A 22,179-nucleotide genomic window follows, 5' to 3' on the forward strand; every position below is an offset into this window, starting at 1 on the left:
TAGGGAGGGGTGGGAGAGAAAAAAAGAAAAAAAAAGAGTTTCAACGAGCTTTGTGCTCAAACTTTTTGGCGTTTTCATCATTTACATTCTCACACAGAGTAAATCTAAATGAAGAAAAAAATTCCAGAGTGTTTTAAATTTAATAAAATGATTGGCAAAAGTGTGTTTGCCACGTGGCGGAGTTTCTCTGAAAACATGAAAAAAATAAACTTTGAGATTTTAGGCTAAGAAATTCATATAGACGCCGCACACGCCGAGCTATATAAAAGGAGCATTTTACAGCTGAACAAAAAAAAAGACAAGCCCTAAAATTTGAGGGGTAAGAAGGGATATAAAAACTTTCCTTCTGAGTGATTCTTTCATGTCATGCCACGTGCCGACGAGACATCTTTGCAGGACATCGACTTAGGGACCCACTTGTCATGAAATTCTCCTCCATAAATGTTATTGGACCATATTCAGCCAGGAACTTTCGGATATACTCTTCCCACGCGCTATGAAGATAAATCAATCGTCAATGTGAGTGGAAATTTTCTCCTCCATATAAACAACAAAAAGCTAAAAGAGAAATCTTGAGATGTGTAAAAGCTGTGAAGCTTTTTTCTCTTCACGCAAATGAGCATGACTTGTTGCAGGAAATTTTCACACAACTTGGGTACTTTTCGTCCGGGGAATTCATTGGCACCACACTTCTTGTGTTTCATCTCCCTCTATATATAGGGGAGGGAGCATCAAGCTTGTGATGATTTATTGAGCACTTTGCCTTGGTCAAGCATTGTACCATTTTCCGCTTTCCACGAATCTTTTTTTCCATGCCGAAGCGCAAATAAATCATATAGGAGATACACTGTGATGGTCATAAATAAAAATTCTGACACCTGCAAGTAATGAACACTTCTCCAATATAATGTACATAAAAAAATACGAAAGAGATGAATTGAAATTCAGTGAAATCACATAAATTCAGCTAACAATGCACATTGGACGACAAATCAAAAAATAAATAAGAATTCAACTCAATATTTTACGCTAAAAAATAAAAGAATTTTCCAGGCAATGGACAAAACTTGGAGGAAAATAATATAAATGGATTTTGGCTCCAGATGGAGTTTCTTTTAAGAAAAAAAAATGGAGAACATAGCAAGAGGGACAATTTGTGTCATATTTTGTGACAAACTCCACAAATTACACACGTCCAGACACAACTAATTGGAGCGTTTCAATAATTAGAGTTGACTTGTCGGCTTGTTGAGAATGTCTGTGAGGCGAAAAAGCATCAACTTCCCTCAAAAAGGGGGATACTCTCATATTTCAAGAACACCCCACCCACTCCACCCCATGGAAATCACGATACAATCTAACGCACGTACATACTCAGAGAACGTAGAAAGATGACCTCTCATGTACAAAGGGGATGAATGAAGATGAAAATTTAATATTATTTTAATTTCAAGGGATGCTGTTTGAGCTTTGCAATTCATTTATATTTAATTCTACTATTTTTCTTTTATATATTGAGTGCTTAGAGCAGGTATGAAAAGGAAATAAATATAAAATTAAAATTAAGAATTAAATAATTTTGAAATGTTAGAGAAAACTAATTGCTTAACCCCAATTTGCCCATAAGTGCATAAATTGGCATAAGAAGTTTTCATTTTCACAAAAAAATCGAATGGATTCGATTCAAAGAAGGGTTTGATAACTTTTAAACCAAAGGAGTTTATTCAACAGTCTATGAAAATCTCACAATGCAATTTTTACCCAATCTATCTTTTAGAGAATGAATAAAAGCTCGAGGAATTGTTAAGGAAACTCTAAATTTTGAAAGCTCTGTAAAAGCTCCTGCCCAAAAAAAACGAACTTTCCATAGCAGAATTTATATTAAAAAATATATTCTCTATGTATGCATATACATACATATATATAGTCATAAAAAATACAATTTCTCTTCTATGGAGAATGTTTACTAAATACAATATAAGAAATGCATTATTTTCCAAATGACAAAGTACATGCGGAATTTGCAGCTAAAGTTCTTTCTTTCGCGTATGTTTGGCGCCCCCCATTGAAAATGCAATCATTGGTAATCTTCTCCTTTTGCAAAATACAATTGCTAAATGCTCGCACTATTTGCCTTTCACTCAAGGAAATTTTCCATTTCACTGCAGCTTTTCGCGCATTGTTGGAACTGTCCCACTTCCTCACACAACCCATATCATCTCCCCCTGTGCAAGCCCCTCGTTATTGTCTGGAAAATTTGTCAGATGCGAAAACATTTTCTTATGATAATAAAATAATGCAATTTTTCCTCAAATTAAATTTCATTCATACTTAATACAATGTGGTTTTCCCCTCTTTTCTCTCACTTCATCTTTTTTAGCTGTGATTCTTTCTTAAAAGAATTTTAGCTGTGATTCTTTCTTAAAAGAATTAGCTGTGATTCTTTCTTAAAAGAAGCACAGCTTCTGTGTACACTCAAAAATGCAAAGTCGTCAGATCGGGCTCAAACTTGGGATGAGCACGAATTAGGGTCCCCACATTCCAAAAAACGTATGCGCCAAAAATCGGTCCGTCCGTCCGTCCGTCCGGCCGTCCGGCCGGAACCTTTCGCTAAATTACAAGAGAACAGTAATAGATAGAGACTTGCGGTCAACGGCAAAGTTCATATATCGGGTGGAAGACATACGATTATGAAGTCAAATCCACCCCCCCACCCCTTCGTCCGCCATTTTGAATAACCCCTAAATTTTGTTTTCGCTATATCTCAGTCCCTATTATAGCTAGAAGTCTGAAATTTTGATATGTTGTAGGGGACATCTAGACCTTTCCAACGACACCTCATTTTCGAAAATCGGCCAAGCCGTTTAGCCAATATGGCCGCCACAATTTTTCATCGAAAATCGGCCATAACTCGAGAACGGCTTGACCGATTTTGATCAACTCGGGCTCAAATGAAAGATATTAACGAGCCCTACAACTGCTCGGAACATCGCAAGTTCAAAAAATGTCCGCAAGTGGCGCTAAAATCGAAAACAAAATTTTCGATGAGTTTTCGATGAATATCTCGAGCACCGCTTTATAGAATTGCTTCAAATTTTGGTATGTTATAGCTGGCTATAATATCTTTCATCATGCCAAAAATGAAGAAAATCTATGTAGCCGTTCCGGAGATATCGCGTTTTAAAGTTAACATGTCATATCTTGAGTTGCATAAGTCCAACGCCCCGCGAAGCGGGGCGTTTTATATATACACATATAAAATTAAATTAAATATATATAAATGCATAGATATATACATTATATATATATAAAAATGCAAAGATAAATATATGTATATAAACTGCAAAGATAAAAATTAAATATAGCATGGATGGAACAGTATAAAGCGAAAGAACGGTAAGTAAAACTTACGGGCTGTGATTCTTTCTTTGTCAGTGAAATGTGAAATTGACGGAAAATTGAGGACGGGCAAATTTTGAGGAAGGCTTTCTCGCGTACCGAATCACAGCCAACGCCCACGATTAAAGCTTCTCACAAATTATCTGCGCGTTGGCTGTGATTCGGTGCGCGAGAAAGCCTTCCTCAAAATTTGCCCGTCCTCAATTTTCCGTCAATTTCACATTTCACTGACAAAGAAAGAATCACAGCCCGTAAGTTTTACTTACCGTTTTTTATTATGTTATTATACCCATTACGCGTCATGGGTTTGTCATGAGTCGATCATAGTACGCGTGTTGTCAACTGGGTTAACGGTTTTATTTCAGTCATTTAAAAAAGTTTCCTTTTTTCTCGTGAAAATCAATTTTCCTGGTGAAAATGGAAATCTCTATTAGTCCACTAATGGTGGAAAAGCTCAGTAAGTATTTTCTGCAATTAAATTGCATTTTGGGGATCAAATTTTGAGGGATTTCCGGGTGTTTTTCAGGTCATCCAATTCAGGAGATTCGCATCCGGGCGCTACGGAATTTGGAGGGAAAACTGAGCAAAGCCCTAATCAGTGGCTATGAGATTAGTTTAGGTGGAGTCGAAGTGATTCGTGCCCTGTTACGATGGTTCTCCCAGGAGCCCCTTTGTGAGGAAGCTTTGGCCCTCAATGTTATCTTCTTGGTGCTAAATGTGAGGAATGAAACTTTTTTTTTTTGGGAGTTTCCTGAACAATCAGCTGGAGGAATTTTGTTTTCTTTGCAGAGTAAATACGGCCCTGAGATTATCAAGTACCTCACCAGAGGCTTCCTGATGGGGGAATTGAGTTCAATCCGGAGAATTCTCAAAGATGATGAGCACAGAGATATCCTGCAGGACATTGTGTGCGTTATTGAGCAATCACAGGAAGAGGGGATTGTGCCAGTTGTCATTGATCTTACGGAAGATTTGCCAGATTTAATGGAGAATCTTCACGTGGAGGAGGTACAATTGACACCGAGGGAGTACGTAAAGTGCTGGAGCTGCCCCAAAGCCCCTCATTTGCAATCCCTGGAACTCATGCGAGAATCCCTCCTGTCGGAGAATGAACAAGCTTCGAAGCATGCTGTGGAGTGTCTGAGTAATTCCCTTAAAGATTATCCAGCAGAGTGGATTCTGCAGCCACCATACCTCATCACAACACTCCAGGAACTTCTCACAGCTCGCCGGGATATCGGAGAAATTGTCCGGAAGTTCAATGAGCAGCTCATAAAGCGAATTTCCCTGCGCGAGTGCACAGCTCTCTATATGCCGTCAGAGGAAATGTCCACGGAAGTCTCAACACAGATTTCCGTGTCAAAGTACTGCAGGGAAACCTTTGAGATTGTCAGCACTATGCTGAAGGGAATAGAAGATCAAGCCACAATTAATTGGTGCTTTGACATCTTCAGCCAACTCGTGCATCTTCTCACCATTGATGCGCAGAGACTTCAAACAGTTGTGGAATTTTGCCTCCGGGAACTTGGGATCTTGTGCAAAATCTTCCGGAAATGTCTGGGGTACAGTAAACGGGATTTCGCAGCAAGGAAGCTCTATATAAAAGTTCTTCAGCTTATTCTACGCCTTAGAGATGTTCCTGGAAGTTCCGGAGAGGAAGAAATTGTGCTTGAAGAGCTCAATATTGCACGATTGGATTTTGTCTTGAAGACATGCTATCCGGACATCTACAGTGCCATTGAGAAGGCATGCCCTGGAGGGGAGAACACTGAAATTTTGTTAAAGTGCGAGGAACTCCTTCGTCCGGCTGTGGATCTTCTGAGTCCCACTGAAAAGCTTCCGGATGATGAGATTCTCCTCCTTGGGGTGGAAGCTCTCAAGTCTTCAAGTATCCACAGGAGTACACAACTGGCTGAGACACTCCTCAATGCCATTGTCAGCTGTATTGATTTGTTTCCGGTAAATTGTCAATTGCGCACAGCTGGGGAGTGGATTACGCTTAAATTGCTGGCCAATCCTTGCTTGGAGATACAACGATGTGCTTACACGGGATCAGCGGAGAAGATGAAGCATTTTGTGTCGTCACTGATGAGAGGGGAGCAACTCCTTGGGGGTCGTGATACACAGAGTACCTTCCGGAATTTCGGAATTCCACTAACGAGGGAAATTCTTACGGAAATTGTGGCTTTTGGCTGCATCCATGCAGATCCGGCAATTCATTCAAGTGCCGAAACAATGCTTCTCTTCATCCTGCGTAGTCGTGTCAGCCTGAAGGAGCAGTGGCGGCTTCTCAAGGAGATTGTCTTCCCCATCTTGCCACTTTTGCAGTGCTGGATGTCAAAGGTAACGCCCCTGGGAGAGGCAATTCGCAGTACACTCCTTTCGGATAATGACATAATCACCCCATTGGATGGGATACAGAGAGCAGTGAGACTTCTTTTCTGCCCGGATCCATTTGTCAGGGATACAGCCATCTCGTGGCTTCTCGAAATCCTCAGCTGCCTTCCTAATTCGCCGGAAATGCTGCCAAATGATATTACCCTGATTGACTATCAAATCGACATGGGAGCACGCTTCAAGACCACTTCCGGACATCATGATGTCTCCGTGGATAACCTCATTGCCATCCTGGAGAGTGATGGTGTTGAAGCAGCCGTCCGGAAGACAACTGTAATGCAATTGAACCTTCTAGCACTGAATCCCAATGTGAATGAGCAGCTCTCGGAGGGTCAGGGATGGGTCAAAGTACTCGAAGTGCTCGATAAATGCTTCAAATTGGACCAGACGCGTGATTATGTGGATATTTGCATTCCTGCCATTGGAGTTTTCTCAAAAATTCTCCTTCACTCCCAGAAACTTCGGCAGGATCTTGCAGATGAGATTAACATCTACTTCAACCTCCTCCGGGGCTTGCTGATGTTTCATCATGATGCCAATCTCAAGGCGGACGCTGCTACGGCGCTTTTTCTCTTGGCTTTTGCTGACTACAGCATTGGTGCGTACAGTGTCTCCCTGCCGCATCTTATGAAGGAGCTAAAGGTGCCCTTTGCACACCAGATTCACTGGAGTGAGAGTCCTCATGGATTTCTCTCAGAACTCAATGAGATCTTCGAGGAAGCCCCATCGAGACCGCCCTCAGCACGCATAGAAGCCGATCCAGAAGCTTCATGGCAATTTATACGGATTTCCTTTGCAAATTTATGGTTTGGTGGCTTGGAGAATGTCCTCACAAATGCCCGGAATTCCATGAAGATGACCGAAAGTTCCGAGAGAATAAACTACGCTCACATTGTGCACGGGAAGGATATGAAAGTCATCAATTTCCTGCACTTTAATGATAAGCTCAAGATAACCAAAAGGGATCTCTTCTGTATTTATTCCTCCCTCCCAATGGACTCCTTCCGGTATTTTATTCATAAAATTGAAAAAGCCACAACGCATCAGGAGGTTGCAATGGCCATTGCACACATTCAATGCAATTTGAGCCTTCATCCTGGGAGGAAGTTCCCCATGGAGAGTCTCGTGGACATTGTAAAGAAGTTCTTTTTGACACCACCCACATCTGCAGAGGATTCTCAGCTTTACCTTGAAGCCGTGAAGCTCATGCGAACAGTTCTGGAGCACGATGAGGATGGAAAAGCATTCGCGTGGCTCTTTCAACAGATTAACCAGCGGAATTCGAGCTTTGTAAGCATCTTGAAGGCTTCCGGAACAGCTTTGGTGCTTCTGGAAGAGATCACTGCCCTTCTTAAGAAGGTTGTTGAGCAATTTTACGCAAGTGATGCAAAGGAGGACAGCGAAAATTTCCTGGGAGGCATTTTTTCAGCTCTCTCAAAAGCCCTCAAGGGGTGTTTTGTTCAGGGGGAGAGTAGGGATATGAATCGAGGGAGAATTCTCATGGATTTTATGGCTTTTCTCGCGGACATTGTCTCCCTGCAGGAGGATAAAGCAAACAACATTGTTAGCCGGCTTCTGCAGTACACAGCTTCGGTGAGAAGTCTCTGCCAATCTGAGTCAAAGTTCCTTGAGAGTTGCTTAGTGGCCATTCGGGGATTTATGGTATACACAGATGAGAATCAGCTGAAGCCGGAGCATGTGAGGCATATGAGCGAATTGTGCAGTCATACGGATATGTGCGTACGACAGAATGCCTGGATGATTCTCTGTGGGATGGCGGAGAGATTCCAAGGAGCAGCATTGCTGGTTGATGAGCTTAAATTCCTCCCTGGTGGCTTCCATGCGTGCTGCATTGGGACAGCCCTCGATGGCCGTGAGAGTGGCATTATTCGTGAATCAGCTGCGTGTTGTTTTGCCAATCTCACATCACACTGTCTCCCATTCGGTGGGATTGCTTCTCAAGTTTCACCACGATGCAGTGAATCCCTCTTTATGGAAGATTCCTTCGCTGAGGACGCCATTGGGCTCATTGTGAGGAAGCATAATCTCGCTGGAACAATTACAAAGCACCTTGAACATGCCTACATTTGGGATGTTGTTCCAACGTCGGAAGATCCAGCAGAAGGGAAGCTCATAACAAGTCCAAATGTCATCAATGGCTTCTCACTTCTCCTCAAATCCATCATTGACATTGATGAGTCCTACGTGGATGTTCTCCTGGAGGAAAATTGCCTTGAAACCTTCATCAATGTTCTCGCCATGGTTCCTACAAATCCCACAGAGCACACCTTCAAGATGGCAACGGGAATTTGCAGTCTTCTCATTGAGTGCTTGGAGAAAAATGAAGAAATTCTCGAAGCAATTGCTCAGATTCATGCAGCAATAGCCTCCCTTCTCTTCCTCCAGGATGCTCAGATGTATTCAGAGATTGATCCTTCACAGAACATGTTCAGGATATTCATTAAAACTCTAGCAATCATTGGAACATCCTCCTTTGGGTTTAATGTCGTAACAACATTGGCACAGCAACGGAATCATCAGCAAGTATTCTCTCTTCTCATCCTGGGACTAGACACAAAAGTCACGTCAGATCTTCAGCTTGCAGCTTTGGAATTTCTCGAAGTTTACCTTCAAATGGGACTTAAAGAGAACAATGAGAATTTCATGCAGCTCATTGAACCAGAAGAACATCCAGAAAATCCACCAATAGCAATGCAACTCTTCCAGAGAGTGGATAAACTCTACAGGATGGTGTGTGCTCGTGATAAACCCGAAAAGGCAACATTCCTGACGTGCAATGTGAAGAAACAAGCAGCAAAGGTCCTAGGACTCCTTCTCCAATGTAGCGCATCAGCCAGGATTATGGCACAAAATACAAAACTCTTCTCATTCCTCATAAAACGTCTCGAAGCAGTGGCCACATTTGTGGGGGCATCATGTGCTAGGTATGTTCGACGCAGTGGGGAAGTAAAGAAGAAGTTCATAGTTGAGGAATTGAGAATGATCACACAAATCCTCAGTCAGTGGTTTAAAAAGGACAGACTAGAGAAGGAAACTGATGAAGTAGTAATTTGCAAAGTTCTCCAAAGATTGTGGACCTGGAATGGATCACATAAATCTCTACAGGTTTGTTTTAATTAATCTAAGAGGAAATTAGTTATAAAAAGTCATTTTGGTTCTGAAAGTAATTATATTCTCTTCCTGAAAATAATTATTCTTTTCATGGAAATAGTCATTATTGTTCGGAAAGTAATTATTCTTCTCCTGAAAATATTTATTCTTTGCAGAAAACATGAATTTTTGTACTGAAAGTAATTATTCTGTTCCTGAAAATAATTATTGTTCTCCAGATATTAGATAATTCATTCCCTGAAAAAAAATTATCCTTTTCATGTAATCATTTTTTTCCTCATTTTTTTTCTTCAAATTAATTATTCTCGTAAAAATAATAATCCTTCACGTAAAAATATTGTTTTTTTTCTGGAATTAATTATTATTTTCCTAAACATATTAATAAAATTAAAAAAATTAAATTAAAATAAATTATTCTATTTCTGAAAATATTCTTTCTCCCTCATTATTTTTGTAACTCAAAATATTTATTCGTTTCCTGAAAATATAAATTCACCTCCTGAAAATCATAATTTGATTCTTTTAAATAATATTTCTTGGATTGAAAATAATTATTTTTTCATCCCTTATTTGCCTTTTCAAAATTATTATATTGCTTTTCTTGAAATAATTAAATTTTATTCATACTGTGCCAATATTTTTTTTCTTAAAAAGAATACTTTACCATCCAAGTTGAATTAAATATTCCATTCCGGAAAGGAATATTTTTGCTTCAGACTTCAAAAAAGGAATTTTCAAAATAATTTTCATATATTTATTATGAAATTTTTGTTGAAAATATTATTCTGTTCCGGAATTTGAAAAGAATTTTAATTAATTTTTTTGTCTGATAAATTCTCCACACAGAACAACTTCCTCGTCCTACTTCTGAATCTCAGTGAATGCTCTAAATTCTTCTGTCGTTGTGCTGCAACTCATTCCAGCGCCAATGCAGAGACAATCCTTGAGCTGATGATGAAGAATGCAGTCAAAGAAACTAAAAAAGCGAAACAGGAAGACGTTGATGTGATTAATCTTCATATAATTATGAGATTCCTCATAAATTGCTGCTCCTGCATTGAGGGACGTATGGCGATGACGAGTCAGGGACTTTTGGAGCACATTAGTCAATTTCATCCGCACATTACGCGTCTGCAGCGTTCACACACAGCTGTTATTGAGGAGTGGTTGACCTTCTATGAGATCCTCACGCGATACCCCGAGGGGAGGGCTGCAAAGTACCTCACAGTCCTCACGGCACTCATTCAGCAGAGTAGTGTAGGAATTAGGAGGAAGGCAGTTAAGATTTTGCAAAATTTCGCCATGGATTCTGCTAATACAGCTGCTCTATTCTCTTCAGGTGAATCATTTTATTGAAGATTTTCTTCTTTCTGCAGGATTTTCTGTTTGGAGAGGATTTTTATTTTATTTTTTTTTTTTCATCAAATCACAGAAGATTTCATGAGAACTGTGAATATAATTCTCGATGGAATTGATAGGGAAGATCAGCTCAATGTTTCAGTAGCCATTTGCTCGATGATTGCAAACAGACTACATCAATTACTGGGAAAATGAAGGCAGCCAAAAATAATCTCATCCTAAACATCCCAACAAGAAACGCTGAAGGGTATCACCTTTATTCATTGATGGAGGATATTTGTGAAATTTTAGGGGTTTAATTCAAAATCTTCATTTTAGCGTTCTATCAAAAATTGTAGAGTAAGTTATCTTTTTTATTTAATGCTTGAAGCATATTTCTTGATTAAAAAATAAAAAAATAAATAAAACTAATCAGTGATAAATAGGGCAAAAAGTAGCATATCGTCAACAGCAACAACATGAGAAGGATGCAATGAAAGGTCATCACTCTGCCATATACAAAAATAATGTGAGTCGCTTTTAAATTTTATTAAATTAATTTTCTTTTAAAATTTTTATTACATTTTGTAGAATTTAATTTTACAAGTAGTTTAAGGAAGATTTTTCGATGTGAAAGATAAAAAAAGACGCCATTTTTATGTTTTCTCAAACGACGTTTCGATAATTTCGTTGTCTTCATCAGGCTCTGTCAAGGTAACTAACTAACTATATTTTGGAGAAAGCCTTAATCGTGGTGGGCGTTGGCTGTGATTCGGCTCACGAGTAAGTCTCTCCTCAAGATTTGCTCATCCTCAATTTTCAGCCATATTCACATTTCACTGACAAAGAAAGAATCACAGCCCGTAAGTTTTACTTACCGTTCGCTTTATACTGTTCCATCCATGCTATATTTAATTTTTTTATCTTTGCATTTTATATGTATATATAATGTATATATGTATGCATTTATATATATTTTACTTTACTTTTGTATATGTATTTTATATGTATATATAACGTATATATCTATGCATTTATATATATATTTTACTTTACTTTTATATATGTATATATAAAACGCCCCGCTTCGCGGGGCGTTGGTCTTATGCAACTCAAGATATGACATGTTAACTTTAAAAGTAAAGTAAAATATATATAAATGCATAGATATATACGTTATATATACATATAAAATACATATACAAAAGTAAAGTAAAATATATATAAATGCATACATATATACATTATATATACATATAAAATGCAAAGATAAAAAAATTAAATATAGCATGGATGGAACAGTATAAAGCGAAAGAACGGTAAGTAAAACTTACAGGCTGTGATTCTTTCTTTGTCAGTGAAATGTGAAGATGGCTGAAAATTGAGGATGGGCAAATTTTGAGGAGAGACTTACTCGCGATTTTCCTTGCCTCTCATGCTATATGTAGTTGCCGCAGAGCTGTTATAGGGGGGTTGGGATGAAGATGGAGAGGCGAAGGGAAAAGTTATTTGGGAAAGAGAAAAAAATGGAAAATATTCCAAAATGATGGTGTTTGCTGTTCCTTTTTCATTTCATACCACACGTCGTCGTTACAAGAATGTTTATTTGACAATTATCATATCCATATTTTTTCTGTCGCCTTCAACACACGCACATATTCCCTCTGTTGGAGAAGATTCGCGCGCGCGTTGGGGAGGAGGTGTAATTATTATTCGTGTGGGTTATTGCGTCATTGGGTGCCCCTTTGTAACATAATGAGAGATTCCGAGAATAAATTCATTTTATTTTCCCCAAAATTTTCACATAAAGCTCCTCCGTGAGTGTACTTTTAAATCACTTTTCCGCGTGGTGGAAGGATGATGGTTTTCTTTGGTGGAAAACGCATTTCCCACCACACTCATAAATTCAACCAGGATTGCTTGCCATTTGCACACGCAGAAGTGAATTGTGAGAAAACCTTCTCATAGGAGTGGCTTCTGGATGGACTTTTCAATTTAATCCTGGCATGGATTTTCCAACAAATACACCCAAAATCCGCCACGCGAAGAAATTTGGCAAAAAGAAGAATTTTCGAGGAAAAGTGTGTTGTTTGCATAAAAGAGGAATTTAGAAGAATTTAATGTCCTTTTCATGGACTCAATGGTTTCTCAAGTGGTAGATGCCACGTTGTATGGTGGAGAAGTGAGTTCCATTTTGGCCAATCTGGGGCATAAATGCGAAAATATCTCCCATGAGGAGGAGTGGCGTTACCAATTTTCAATGATACTTGCTAAAGTGCTTGTAAGCTTTGGAGAATGTCTTGTACAGAAAACTCAAAGTGTATGTAATGTGTGCAAGAGATACGTTGGAGCGATTGGGTGGTTGGGGGGTGATGGGGATTGGGGGTGTGTACAAGAAGATTGTGGTTGAAGTTCTCGAATGTTGCGAATGAGAGCGCACCAAAAACATTTCAACATTTGCAAATTTCTATGAGGGTAAAAGCATCCCCCAAGGGCAGATTGTTCGCAATGTCGCATTATCTAAATTATGAAATTGTATGAATTCCCCACAGCATACAGCATGGTGTGTATAGTCCGTGTAGCCTTAGCATACACATCAGTAGAACTCCCGGCATTCATTGAAATGGTGTCTGATACTCAATATTCACTGCCACCCCACCCGCCAAGTAAACCAAAGGGGCGGGTGGCATAAGTATGTAACATGGTATAAAGGAGAAACTCCATCGAGGTTGATGACAAGGAAATGAAAAGGATTCCTCTGGCATAGAGAGAAATCACAAATGATATGGGGGTCTTGTGATGTTATCAATGTTGGCATGCTTATGGGAGTTTGTTGCGCAACAATTAAATTAATAATACAATTGAATTTCTATACCTGCGGGATATGCATCTGTTGAATTTTCATCATAAATAACTCAGGCAATTGAGGAGAAGCAATTGAGGTATTAATTCATGTAATTACATTGTTTTACAAACACATGCCTAAACATGGTAATTTCTTCCCCATCCAATGTACAATATGTGGGGAGAAATACTCCACATATGATCTACCCAATATTACCAACATTGTGAAGCAATCAATCATTGTTTCAATTATTGCAAGTTGATACGCCATGATGGCAATGATATCCACTAATTACTCTCTAGAATCTCTACTAGATCTAACTTCCTTCGAAGGGCTCAACATACCTATATGTATGCAGGTAATAGTACTTGTCTGATAATCTACTTTAAGTTTCCTACTAATAAATTAACACGGAATGTGCAGTACATACCTACTGTAAAAGAGAATTTGTGCTTAATTTTTACTGAAACTAATCATCGCATAGTTAAAAATATTTTAATTAATTTATTTTTTCATTGAGATGACGTCTGTGATGCAAATAATGTTATCAAGAGAGATAGTTTTAGAGGTTTCAGCTGTTACTCGGGCTGCATTATCAGTTGATTACGCATAATTTTATCTCCCACGTGGATGTGATAAGCAATTTATGGAATTTTCTCTCTCTCTCTCTCTCTCTCTGTGGTTGAGGAACGTGACAATGAAATATTTTGCTGTGATTTCTCTCACAGTAAATTCTTCACAGCGTGGTTTTAGTTTCTCTAAGCTTTGAATTTAATTGATCTTCTGACATTCTACCCGTGCGCTATATGTAATGGTTGGGTATGTGGGGGTAATGAAGTATACAAGGGGTGTATTTTGGGGTAAAAGATAAAACCCTTTACCTCATGGTACAAAGGTACATACATAGGGAATTTATATATAGAACTTAATGAAAATATGTATATATATACGGATGAGAGAGAAAACTAATTTGCTTGATATTATGAAGTGTTAGGCAATTTATTTGCAATCTATTAATTACATTCCTGATTCATGTGGAATAAATTACGCAAATACAGTGAATGTGGATGATGGAAAGTGGCAACAGATTTAGCGTGTCTTGTCGCATTTGAAAAGCCTCTGCGTGTGTGTGGTGCGGGATGAGAAATAATTTGGTAGATCCCACTAGGAGACAGCTATTATAAATTACACATAAAATCTATCCTCAAAAGATACTCACAACGGGCACATGAGCAATCGATAAATCTTAATTTATCACCACTTTTTGAGGATTTCCAAAGCATCAAAACCATCTTCTTCGTCTTCTCTGTGTGAATGAGGGAGACATGCTGGGGTTTGAGGCATTAATCACGACCTCACATCACACAGTACGATGACACTTTGCTATAAAGGGAGGGAAAATACATTGGCAACCCTCATCCCCCCGCAAGAAGATACACATGCAGATGGTTTTTAGTTCACTCACTATATACGCTCTTCTTATGTTTGTTAATTACAAGAGACTTTGCGAACTTTGCAAAAGGAACTTTGTACATCTTTCTCCTGCAGTGCCCACCCACTATTCTCCCTTAACTATATATGTTGTATACCTACAGTATATTTTGCACCTTTTATCGCTAACTATACTTCACTCGCAGCCTTATTAAAATGTAAGTTCTCCTGTGCAGAAGAAGAGAAGATTTTTATTTGAAAGACTGCAGAAGGAGGAGCTGAGAAAAATAAAACATTTTATCCTTCTCAAAAGCCATTTAGTTTTGCCTCTAAGACTGTGGTCATCACAAGGGACATATTGTTCATCATCTTTGCATAATCTTGTTTAAATTACAAGATTAATTGCTTATCGTTGGAAGACATGTGTGCGTGTGGTGATGTCAATGGATGGGAATTATTTTGTATCAATGTGGGCAATGTAATTAAGCAATCCATCTAAAGTAAACTTGAAGTTTAAATTGCATTCTCAAACATTAACATACCAAGCTAGGCAGAAAATTGCTCCTATAATAGTCAATTAAGCAATACAATTTCACCTTAACAGTTGAAAACTACCCACACATAATGCCTCTCTAAGGATTGTTTCTCTTAGTATAGAGTACTTGGAAAGAGACACCCCTCCAGCTCACCCAAGCATGCCTACCAACCCCATACTCCCCTCATCAATCTCGCAAGTGTAATTGGGATTTTGTGGGTAAGGAATTTACGTGATTTGTGGTTGTTTGAAAATTTTCACGGAAAAGTTAAATCTTGATATCTTATATTGGTGTGACGGGTGGAGGTTATATGCGATAATTAATGAAGAAGTAGACAGCTGAACAAAATTCAATTGAAGCCATTATACAAATATTAATTCTCGTAAACACAAAATCATCCTCTAATTCGTAGGTTGGTCATTAATCATTTGCTTGAGAGTCAGAGCATTCATACACAGATAGGGAAGCTTATAATCTGCACCCACCCACCCATGAGGGGGTGTTTTGGGATTTTTTTCTCCCATTTCTCTTGCGCGCCTTTTTTCTCCACCCGCATGAGCTTTTGCCTTCGCTTGAGCGGCTCCCTCTGCCACACCCCCCCCCCCCTGGTGGGTTTGGTACTGGGAGTTTGGGGGAATAAGAATGGAATTTTGAATTTCGACGGTGGATCGTTGATAAGCACAATTTCAAAGAAATTAATTCTCAAAAATGGCATCTTGGCATTTTCACCAAACCCTCCCCCTGCCGTTCGTCCCAAAGCTCAACCACTCACCCCCTCGCTGGTGGAGCTGTAATTTAATAATGATTACACAACACAATGATGTTGCCGCTGACGGTAATTGAATTTGATAGCGGCAAAGTCACATTTAGCGTAGCATTTAGCCATTCAGTTGGGCTATGTCTCTCTTCTTTTTTTCGGCAGAGTTGAACTTCTTCCACAACTGTTTACTGAAAGTATTTAAAAAATAGAGGTAATTTTCAAACAAAAAAACTAAGAATGTTTCATTAAAATATTCAGCAATGTAGAATTTGCATCTCACAGGGAAAAGTTAAAGAGAAAATCCTCAAGTTCCAAACTATTAAGTATCAGAAGAATATTTATAAGAAAATGAACAACCTTCGAGTATTTTCAATTTCCAAGCAACATTCAATAATCCTCCTTTGTTGCAGTTTCTTTCATTTTGTAAACGTCTTTTCGTGTGATTTGCAAGATGAAAAAGTTCTTTTCTCACAACTCTCAAGAAGAGAAAGTTTCTTCTAATGCGCAGTTTTTCTTTTTCTTCAAACGAAGGAAGAAAAAAAAGGAAAATCTGAAGAGTGAGAAAATCCAGAAAATCAAAATCAACAGTAATATATGAAAAGTAAACAAAATGAATGGTGGTGATGCAAAAGTGAAAAGTAGAATCTTCCAAGTGTTGAATCCTCTTACATCACTTTATTGCTGCATTTTGTTTGGAAGTGCTCTCTTGAAGGAGCTCTGGTGGAAATCCCTTTTTTTTCTTTATATAGGATGTGCGAATAAATTGGATGCTGTTGCATTCTGCCAATGAGGATGATTTTCCACTTTTTCATCTCATTTTCATCTCTCATTTCCATCTCGAGTGTTATTACCGCAATTTGCGCGTTTTTTTCCCTTCTATGCCACAGAAGAGACAAAGCTGATAAATCTTTCCCTATATATTTATGTGCTTTAAAAATTGTAAAAAAAATGATTTATAAAGTAAAATTATTTGAGAAGAATTAAATAGAAAATGTTGAGTCATGGAAAATATTTTAATAAACATCTCCAATTCATTGGATAGATTTATATCAGTTGCACACTTAATCTCTTCCCCCCGTATAGTATCTCTGAGTGCACCACCACCTGCAGATAAAATCCCAGAAATTCTTTAGAGCCAAAAACATCAGATAAGATGATTGCGATGCAAATAAATACGAATCCATTGCAATTTTCTTAGAAATTATATAACAAAGAGATAGACTTTTGTGCGACAAGCACACCATGCGAGATGTTTTCCTGATAATGCCTGAGAAATCTTCCACTGACAACTCAATTAGCTTCTTTCTGCACAAACATGGTGAATTATCAAGGGAAGAATGGGGTGGTTTTCCAATGAAAACCATTAATAATGGTAGCACGGTTCCTAGGCGAAAAGTAAATGTGATTTACGACGACAGGCCCTGTTGCAATATTTCTCCAAAGGCAGTGCTTTTGTTCCTGATGCAGCTTCCCAGGGGTCCCATACTACAGTGCAGGGGATGCACCAATTACGGTTTTATTCACCCCACAGGATGCCCTCTTGGCCTTTCTGGCGAGCATCCTCCAGTAACAACGTCTTCCCACCAAACATTTATTTCCTTTTTTACCACCCACACCCACAGCTTCATTTTCTGCCTAGTAGTCAAAAAACCATTTCTTACTTTATATCTTCGTACCATCTATAAATTTTCCTTGGAAATTTTACAAACTTTTTACATTTTTTTTTTTGCAAGTAACATGAATGCATTAATTTTCATACCACAGGAGGATGCTTAAAATAGTTCTTTCAATGACTCCGCATAAAAGGTTTATTATATCCTTCCACGTACTGAATAAAAATAAAAGCTTCGGGAAGTGTGTTAAAAAAAAAGCTTCTTTGTTGCTTGGTTGGGATTATTTACACTGTTCACAAAGAGTTTCTGAATAAACGAAATTTGTGATTCATTTAAGGTAAATTTTGAGCTATCATTTACCCTGCTGTGATTACCCGATTTTCAAAAATTAATTATTTATTACTCTAAAAATTTACCTTTAACAATTACAGTTTCTGCTCACTCAGAAACTTTTTGTGGGTAGTGTAAAAAAATTCTTTATGCTAAAAAAATTTATTTGTATCTCTCTATATAAATCCCTTCCCGTTCTTTAATACCTATATTTAAGTCATTAGACTACATCTACCTCTGTACTTTAAAACAATTTTAGAAAAATTGTCCGAAAGAAAACAATTAAAAATGGAATTTCAGATGAACTAAAACCCCGCAGTGTGAGCAAGATTTAATTTATTACAAAAGCAGAATTTTACTTGTGCAGCAATTAAAGTTTGTATATAGCTTGTGGATTGAATTAAATGTGTCTGACTTCCTGTTTTTAATTGATTCAATAAACTTTCCTTCTCCCCCAGATTCCTCCCCCGAAAGGAGAAGTTACATAAATAGGTAATTAATTCAATGCGGCACCTTAACCAATATAATCAACATTATTTATCGGTCATCGATATTCCACGTGGAGCGTGTCGATTAAAGTTGTACAAAATTATGAGATTATCCCCCAACTTTCGATATCGCGGGAGGAAGTTTTTAAATTTATTAACTACCTCCATAGGAAAATTTGTTTTTGTCAGGTGCTAGTGAAGGAATTTTGCCGTTATGTTTATTGATTATGGTGAATAAAAGCAAACTTTATACATTTTTTTTCTCAGCAAGGTGTACGATATACCTTTCCTACTTAATAATATATTTCACTGTTAAGTGAAATATTCCATAGAGCTCATACAGGCGTCAATCACTCTAGGGTAGAGTGAGAGAAAATTAAATTTTCTTCTTTTTATGTATATATGCATATATATGTAGAATGTATACGTAAGTAATTAACAAGTGTTGAAGTACCTTCCACTTGAGTTTTTTTTAGCAAATGGAATTACGACGATTCTTTTCAACTTTCATCCCCCTTAGGGTGAAAAACTATTTTTTTCTGTCTTTCTGAGGGATGCAGAGAATGGTCAGGAAGAACATTTATTTGTGTTGACTTTTATCAACATCAACGACTTTTTTTTTAATAAAAAAAAAGAGGTAGAAATAGGGAAAATTGAGAAAGTTCTGCATTTTTTTGCAAATTAAGAAACTCTCTATCAACTCTTGTTTGTGACCATTACAAAGCAATTTACCTTTTATTACACTCAGCACAAGCAAATAGAGATGAGGTAGAAAAATGCACATGCAGAGATAAAACTGACTCACAGAAATGCAGTAAACAAGATTTCCGTAGAAACACCACCTGCAAAAAATTTTCCATGTGTCCACACATCATGGAAAATTACATTGCAACGGGACAAAACACGTGGTTTGGAGGAGATTAAGAGAAAATTATCACCAGGTGAGATGCAAGGAAAAAATTATCTTTATCTTGGAATTGACTTTAGTATAAATTGGGTGGGTTTTCAGAGGAATCTTCAGTTGTTTCCTGACTTCGAAATTAAGTGCATCTCTCAAGTGTACTAACGAACTTCCAAAGTCAACCCAGTCAAAAAAAAACCCTCAATCTCCTTTAAAAATGAATAAGCTCGTGCTCTTCGCTTTCCTCTTCACTGCTGTCATTGCCTCCAGCAATGTAAGATTTCCTACTGAATTCTTCCTTTAATCTTAAGTTAATTTTCTTAATTTTTTTCTCATCCCTACAGGCACAATTCTTCGGTGGATTCTTCCCTGGAGAGGCTGGTGGATTTGCTGGTGGTGCATGGCCACAGTTTGTTGTTGACAAGGTTGTGCAGCAGGTGCGCGATACGCCCGTGACGGAGGAACAGAAGCCCCAACTTGATCAAATTGTCCAGGATCTGGAGAATGGTCTTGCCCAGTGCGACGAGCTTCTCACCGTCACCCCAGTCTATTGGCTCTACAAGCGCTGCGTTGGATTCCAACTGAAGAAGGCCACCAATGCCGCTGCTGCTCTTCAGGCTGCCGCTGCCACCACAACTGCCCCACCCAGCTTTTAAACCCAAAATTCCCCCCAGACTTTGGTATTTTTTTGTTGAAAATTTATAACGACCCAATATGTGTGTAATATCTTGTTAAATAAATTGCAATTCCAAAAAGGATCTTTTCTGGTTTTTAATTTAATTTGTAACAGAAGAATGGGATGAGAAGAGCTTTGAGAGCTTTTTCACATATCTACAAAATCTTATGTCTAGTTGGAAGAAAAAGCTTAAAGCCTTATTTATTTAGGGGTTTCTTTCTTTTAATTTAATTTTTTCAGTATCTATAGGGCTGGAAATTGAGTTTTGATTTTCTTCTCATTGAATGTATCATTATCTTGACTCCACTAAAATGTTATAAATATTTTTTGCTTTGAACTGAAGCTTTTATTTTAAAGGAAGAGTTCAATTTGTATTAAATTATTATTTTTTATCGAGAAGCATGAGAAAAATATCTCTTCAAAATTATAATAGTTACTTCTAAATTAATATTTGTAAGAATATTCCATTCTTTTGCTAAAAAAAAACTCTTAAAATTAAATTTTTAAAAAAACTGTTTATAGTACTTAAAATTTAAAATTTAGCACCTACATTGTTTAAAAAATAATTTCTTCCAGAAGTTTCAATCAAATAATTTTCTTAGTGTTTTTTTTTTCTTCTTCTTTAATTTATTTAATTTTTAGGAACATAAATTTTTCCGAATGTTCTCAAAAATTAAATCTAAAAATTGTAAATTCTTGTCATAATGTTGGAAAAATAAATCTCTCCCCTTAGTACCACTAAAAAAAAAGATTCGTTTCCTTTAGACCCGCACCCAATTTATTGACGCCCCCGAAAGGAGAAAAATACTCCTACAAAAAACATTGCAAAGATTCCGTAAAGAATTTAGTAATTAAATAATAATTTCTTTTTATGTGAAAATTTGCAATTTTCTTTAAGACAAAAAGTTTTTTTTAATGAAAAATTTAATTAGAAAATAATTAAGAAAATTTTTATTCAGGCTGTAAAACAAAGAATTAAAATTTTCATACAACTGTCTTTTTATTAAAAACTCCTTCGTGTACTTTATAAGTTTTTATATGTATAAAATCAAGAAAGCAACAAGAGTTGCAGAATTTCAGAGAATTTGATTCAGTCACAAAACTTTTAAATGAAAGCTCATAAATATTTTTTGTCCTGTTGCCCCCGGGCTGAAGCGGATATAAATTGTAGCAATTAGAATTCTTTTGGTGTTCTCAAGCAAAAGTTAAGCTTTCTGAGAAGATTTTACACAACAATAAACTACCAGGAACTAAGATATCTTTATATAATTTATAAACAGAAGTATGTAGATAAGAAATTACTTTCAATTAACATTCTAAACAAGACCAAAAATTTTCTTCATGTTTCATTATTCACTCGAATGTTTTCCAAGAGAAAATTAAGCTCAAACATGCAAAGAAAATTAAAAAAAAAAAGAATTTTAAATACTAGGTACAAGAAAATGGTTTTATTTCCATTAAAAAAATAAGTTTAAGATTTTTAATACCTTGAACTTAAAAGCTTTATTGATTCATACACCCACCCACATTATTCCTCTCAGTTGTAAAACATTGTGTGTAGAAATTGGAAAGCAAACTCGGTGGGTATAGTCTGTGAGAATGATTTTTACCTTCTGGCAAAAATTTCTTATCACGGAACTTAGAGTTTGTGTAAAATAATAAAAAGTGAAGATATTTTTCAAGAGAGACATTTTTCAGCACACAAGATGCTGCGGGGGTGGTAAAACAAATAGTAAATGGAATGTGACGTTCTTGTGATAAGAAAAGGAACGCTGCTGTGTGGATATATGAAGATTCCGCTCTTGGCGATTTGTGGTGGACAAACGTGCAAGAAAGCAAACTGAACGATGACGGAAGTTGGAAAATTTGTATGTGTATGTCCCTCAAGAGAAGCGGAGGGTGGGGTATGGGGAGGAAAAATTTGCGAGAATTTTCATCACTCTATCTCCTGCCCCATCTGTCCTATTAGTTGGTATACCACAATCGTGGCATACCAAGTATTGTAATCGTCCGAAAAACCGACCACCTCAGATCGGGCTCAAACTTGGTATGAGCACGTTTTAGACATCCCACATTACGAAAATGGTGGTGGAAAATTTTTGATCCGGCCGGCCCGCCGGCCGGCCTGCCGGCCGGCCGGTGCGCTATACTTTGGCTTATAGCTCGAGAACGGTGACAGATAGAGACTTCGGGTTTGAAGTTTTCTATAGAAATGTGGGTGTAAAATTTCATTTTTTCGCATTTTCAAAATCCAAGATGGCCGCCGTCCGCCATTTTGAAATACCGTTAACCACTTCCCTTATAGTTAGAGGTCTGAAATTTTAGTATGTTTT

At 37.5% G+C, this 22,179-nt stretch overlaps 3 protein-coding genes across 6 annotated transcripts in view; 2 read left to right on the forward strand and 1 right to left on the reverse strand.

Moving 5' to 3' along the window:
- Nucleotides 1-3,742: 3,742 nt before the first annotated feature.
- Nucleotides 3,743-10,796, forward strand: LOC129788182 (protein rotatin homolog). 4 transcript variants are annotated; one of them, XR_008750317.1, is made up of 6 exons: nucleotides 3,743-3,856; nucleotides 3,926-4,116; nucleotides 4,189-8,922; nucleotides 9,775-10,267; nucleotides 10,361-10,626; nucleotides 10,703-10,796. XR_008750317.1 is itself a non-coding variant. In XM_055824231.1 (5 exons), the coding sequence occupies exons 1-5, from the start codon at nucleotides 3,817-3,819 to the stop codon at nucleotides 10,480-10,482; spliced, it is 5,580 nt and encodes a 1,859-aa protein (XP_055680206.1). In that variant the 5' UTR covers nucleotides 3,743-3,816; the 3' UTR covers nucleotides 10,483-10,698. The 4 variants fall into 4 exon arrangements, 3 of the variants coding, with proteins under 3 accessions (XP_055680206.1, XP_055680207.1, XP_055680208.1); XM_055824231.1 differs by lacking the exon at nucleotides 10,703-10,796 and having other exon boundaries at nucleotides 10,361-10,698; XM_055824232.1 differs by lacking the exon at nucleotides 10,703-10,796 and having other exon boundaries at nucleotides 10,364-10,698.
- The window catches only part of LOC129788184 (uncharacterized), a 38,110-nt gene continuing 25,590 nt past the window's right edge, over nucleotides 9,660-22,179 (reverse strand). The window contains exon 11 of the transcript XR_008750318.1: nucleotides 9,660-10,310. The gene's annotated coding sequence lies outside the window, so the exon portion shown is untranslated. The remainder of the gene's footprint in view (nucleotides 10,311-22,179) is intronic.
- On the forward strand, nucleotides 19,270-19,928 carry LOC129788186 (uncharacterized). Its single transcript, XM_055824246.1, has 2 exons — nucleotides 19,270-19,444; nucleotides 19,515-19,928. The coding sequence occupies exons 1-2, from the start codon at nucleotides 19,388-19,390 to the stop codon at nucleotides 19,824-19,826; spliced, it is 369 nt and encodes a 122-aa protein (XP_055680221.1). The 5' UTR covers nucleotides 19,270-19,387; the 3' UTR covers nucleotides 19,827-19,928.

This window comes from Lutzomyia longipalpis, chromosome 1 (assembly GCF_024334085.1).
Source record: "Lutzomyia longipalpis isolate SR_M1_2022 chromosome 1, ASM2433408v1".
In the NCBI taxonomy this organism is placed as follows: Eukaryota; Metazoa; Arthropoda; class Insecta; order Diptera; family Psychodidae; genus Lutzomyia; species Lutzomyia longipalpis.

Excerpts from the sequence above, each read along its gene's own strand:
- LOC129788186 (XM_055824246.1), top strand. The coding sequence starts at position 19,388 with ATGAATAAGCTCGTGCTCTTCGCTTTCCTCTTCACTGCTGTCATTGCC. Across the intron at positions 19,445-19,514 it reads CTGTCATTGCCTCCAGCAAT|GCACAATTCTTCGGTGGATT; the intron begins GTAAGATTTCCT and ends TCATCCCTACAG.
- LOC129788182 (XM_055824231.1), top strand. The coding sequence starts at position 3,817 with ATGGAAATCTCTATTAGTCCACTAATGGTGGAAAAGCTCA. Across the intron at positions 3,857-3,925 it reads ACTAATGGTGGAAAAGCTCA|GTCATCCAATTCAGGAGATT; the intron begins GTAAGTATTTTC and ends GGTGTTTTTCAG. Across the intron at positions 8,923-9,774 it reads GATCACATAAATCTCTACAG|AACAACTTCCTCGTCCTACT; the intron begins GTTTGTTTTAAT and ends TTCTCCACACAG.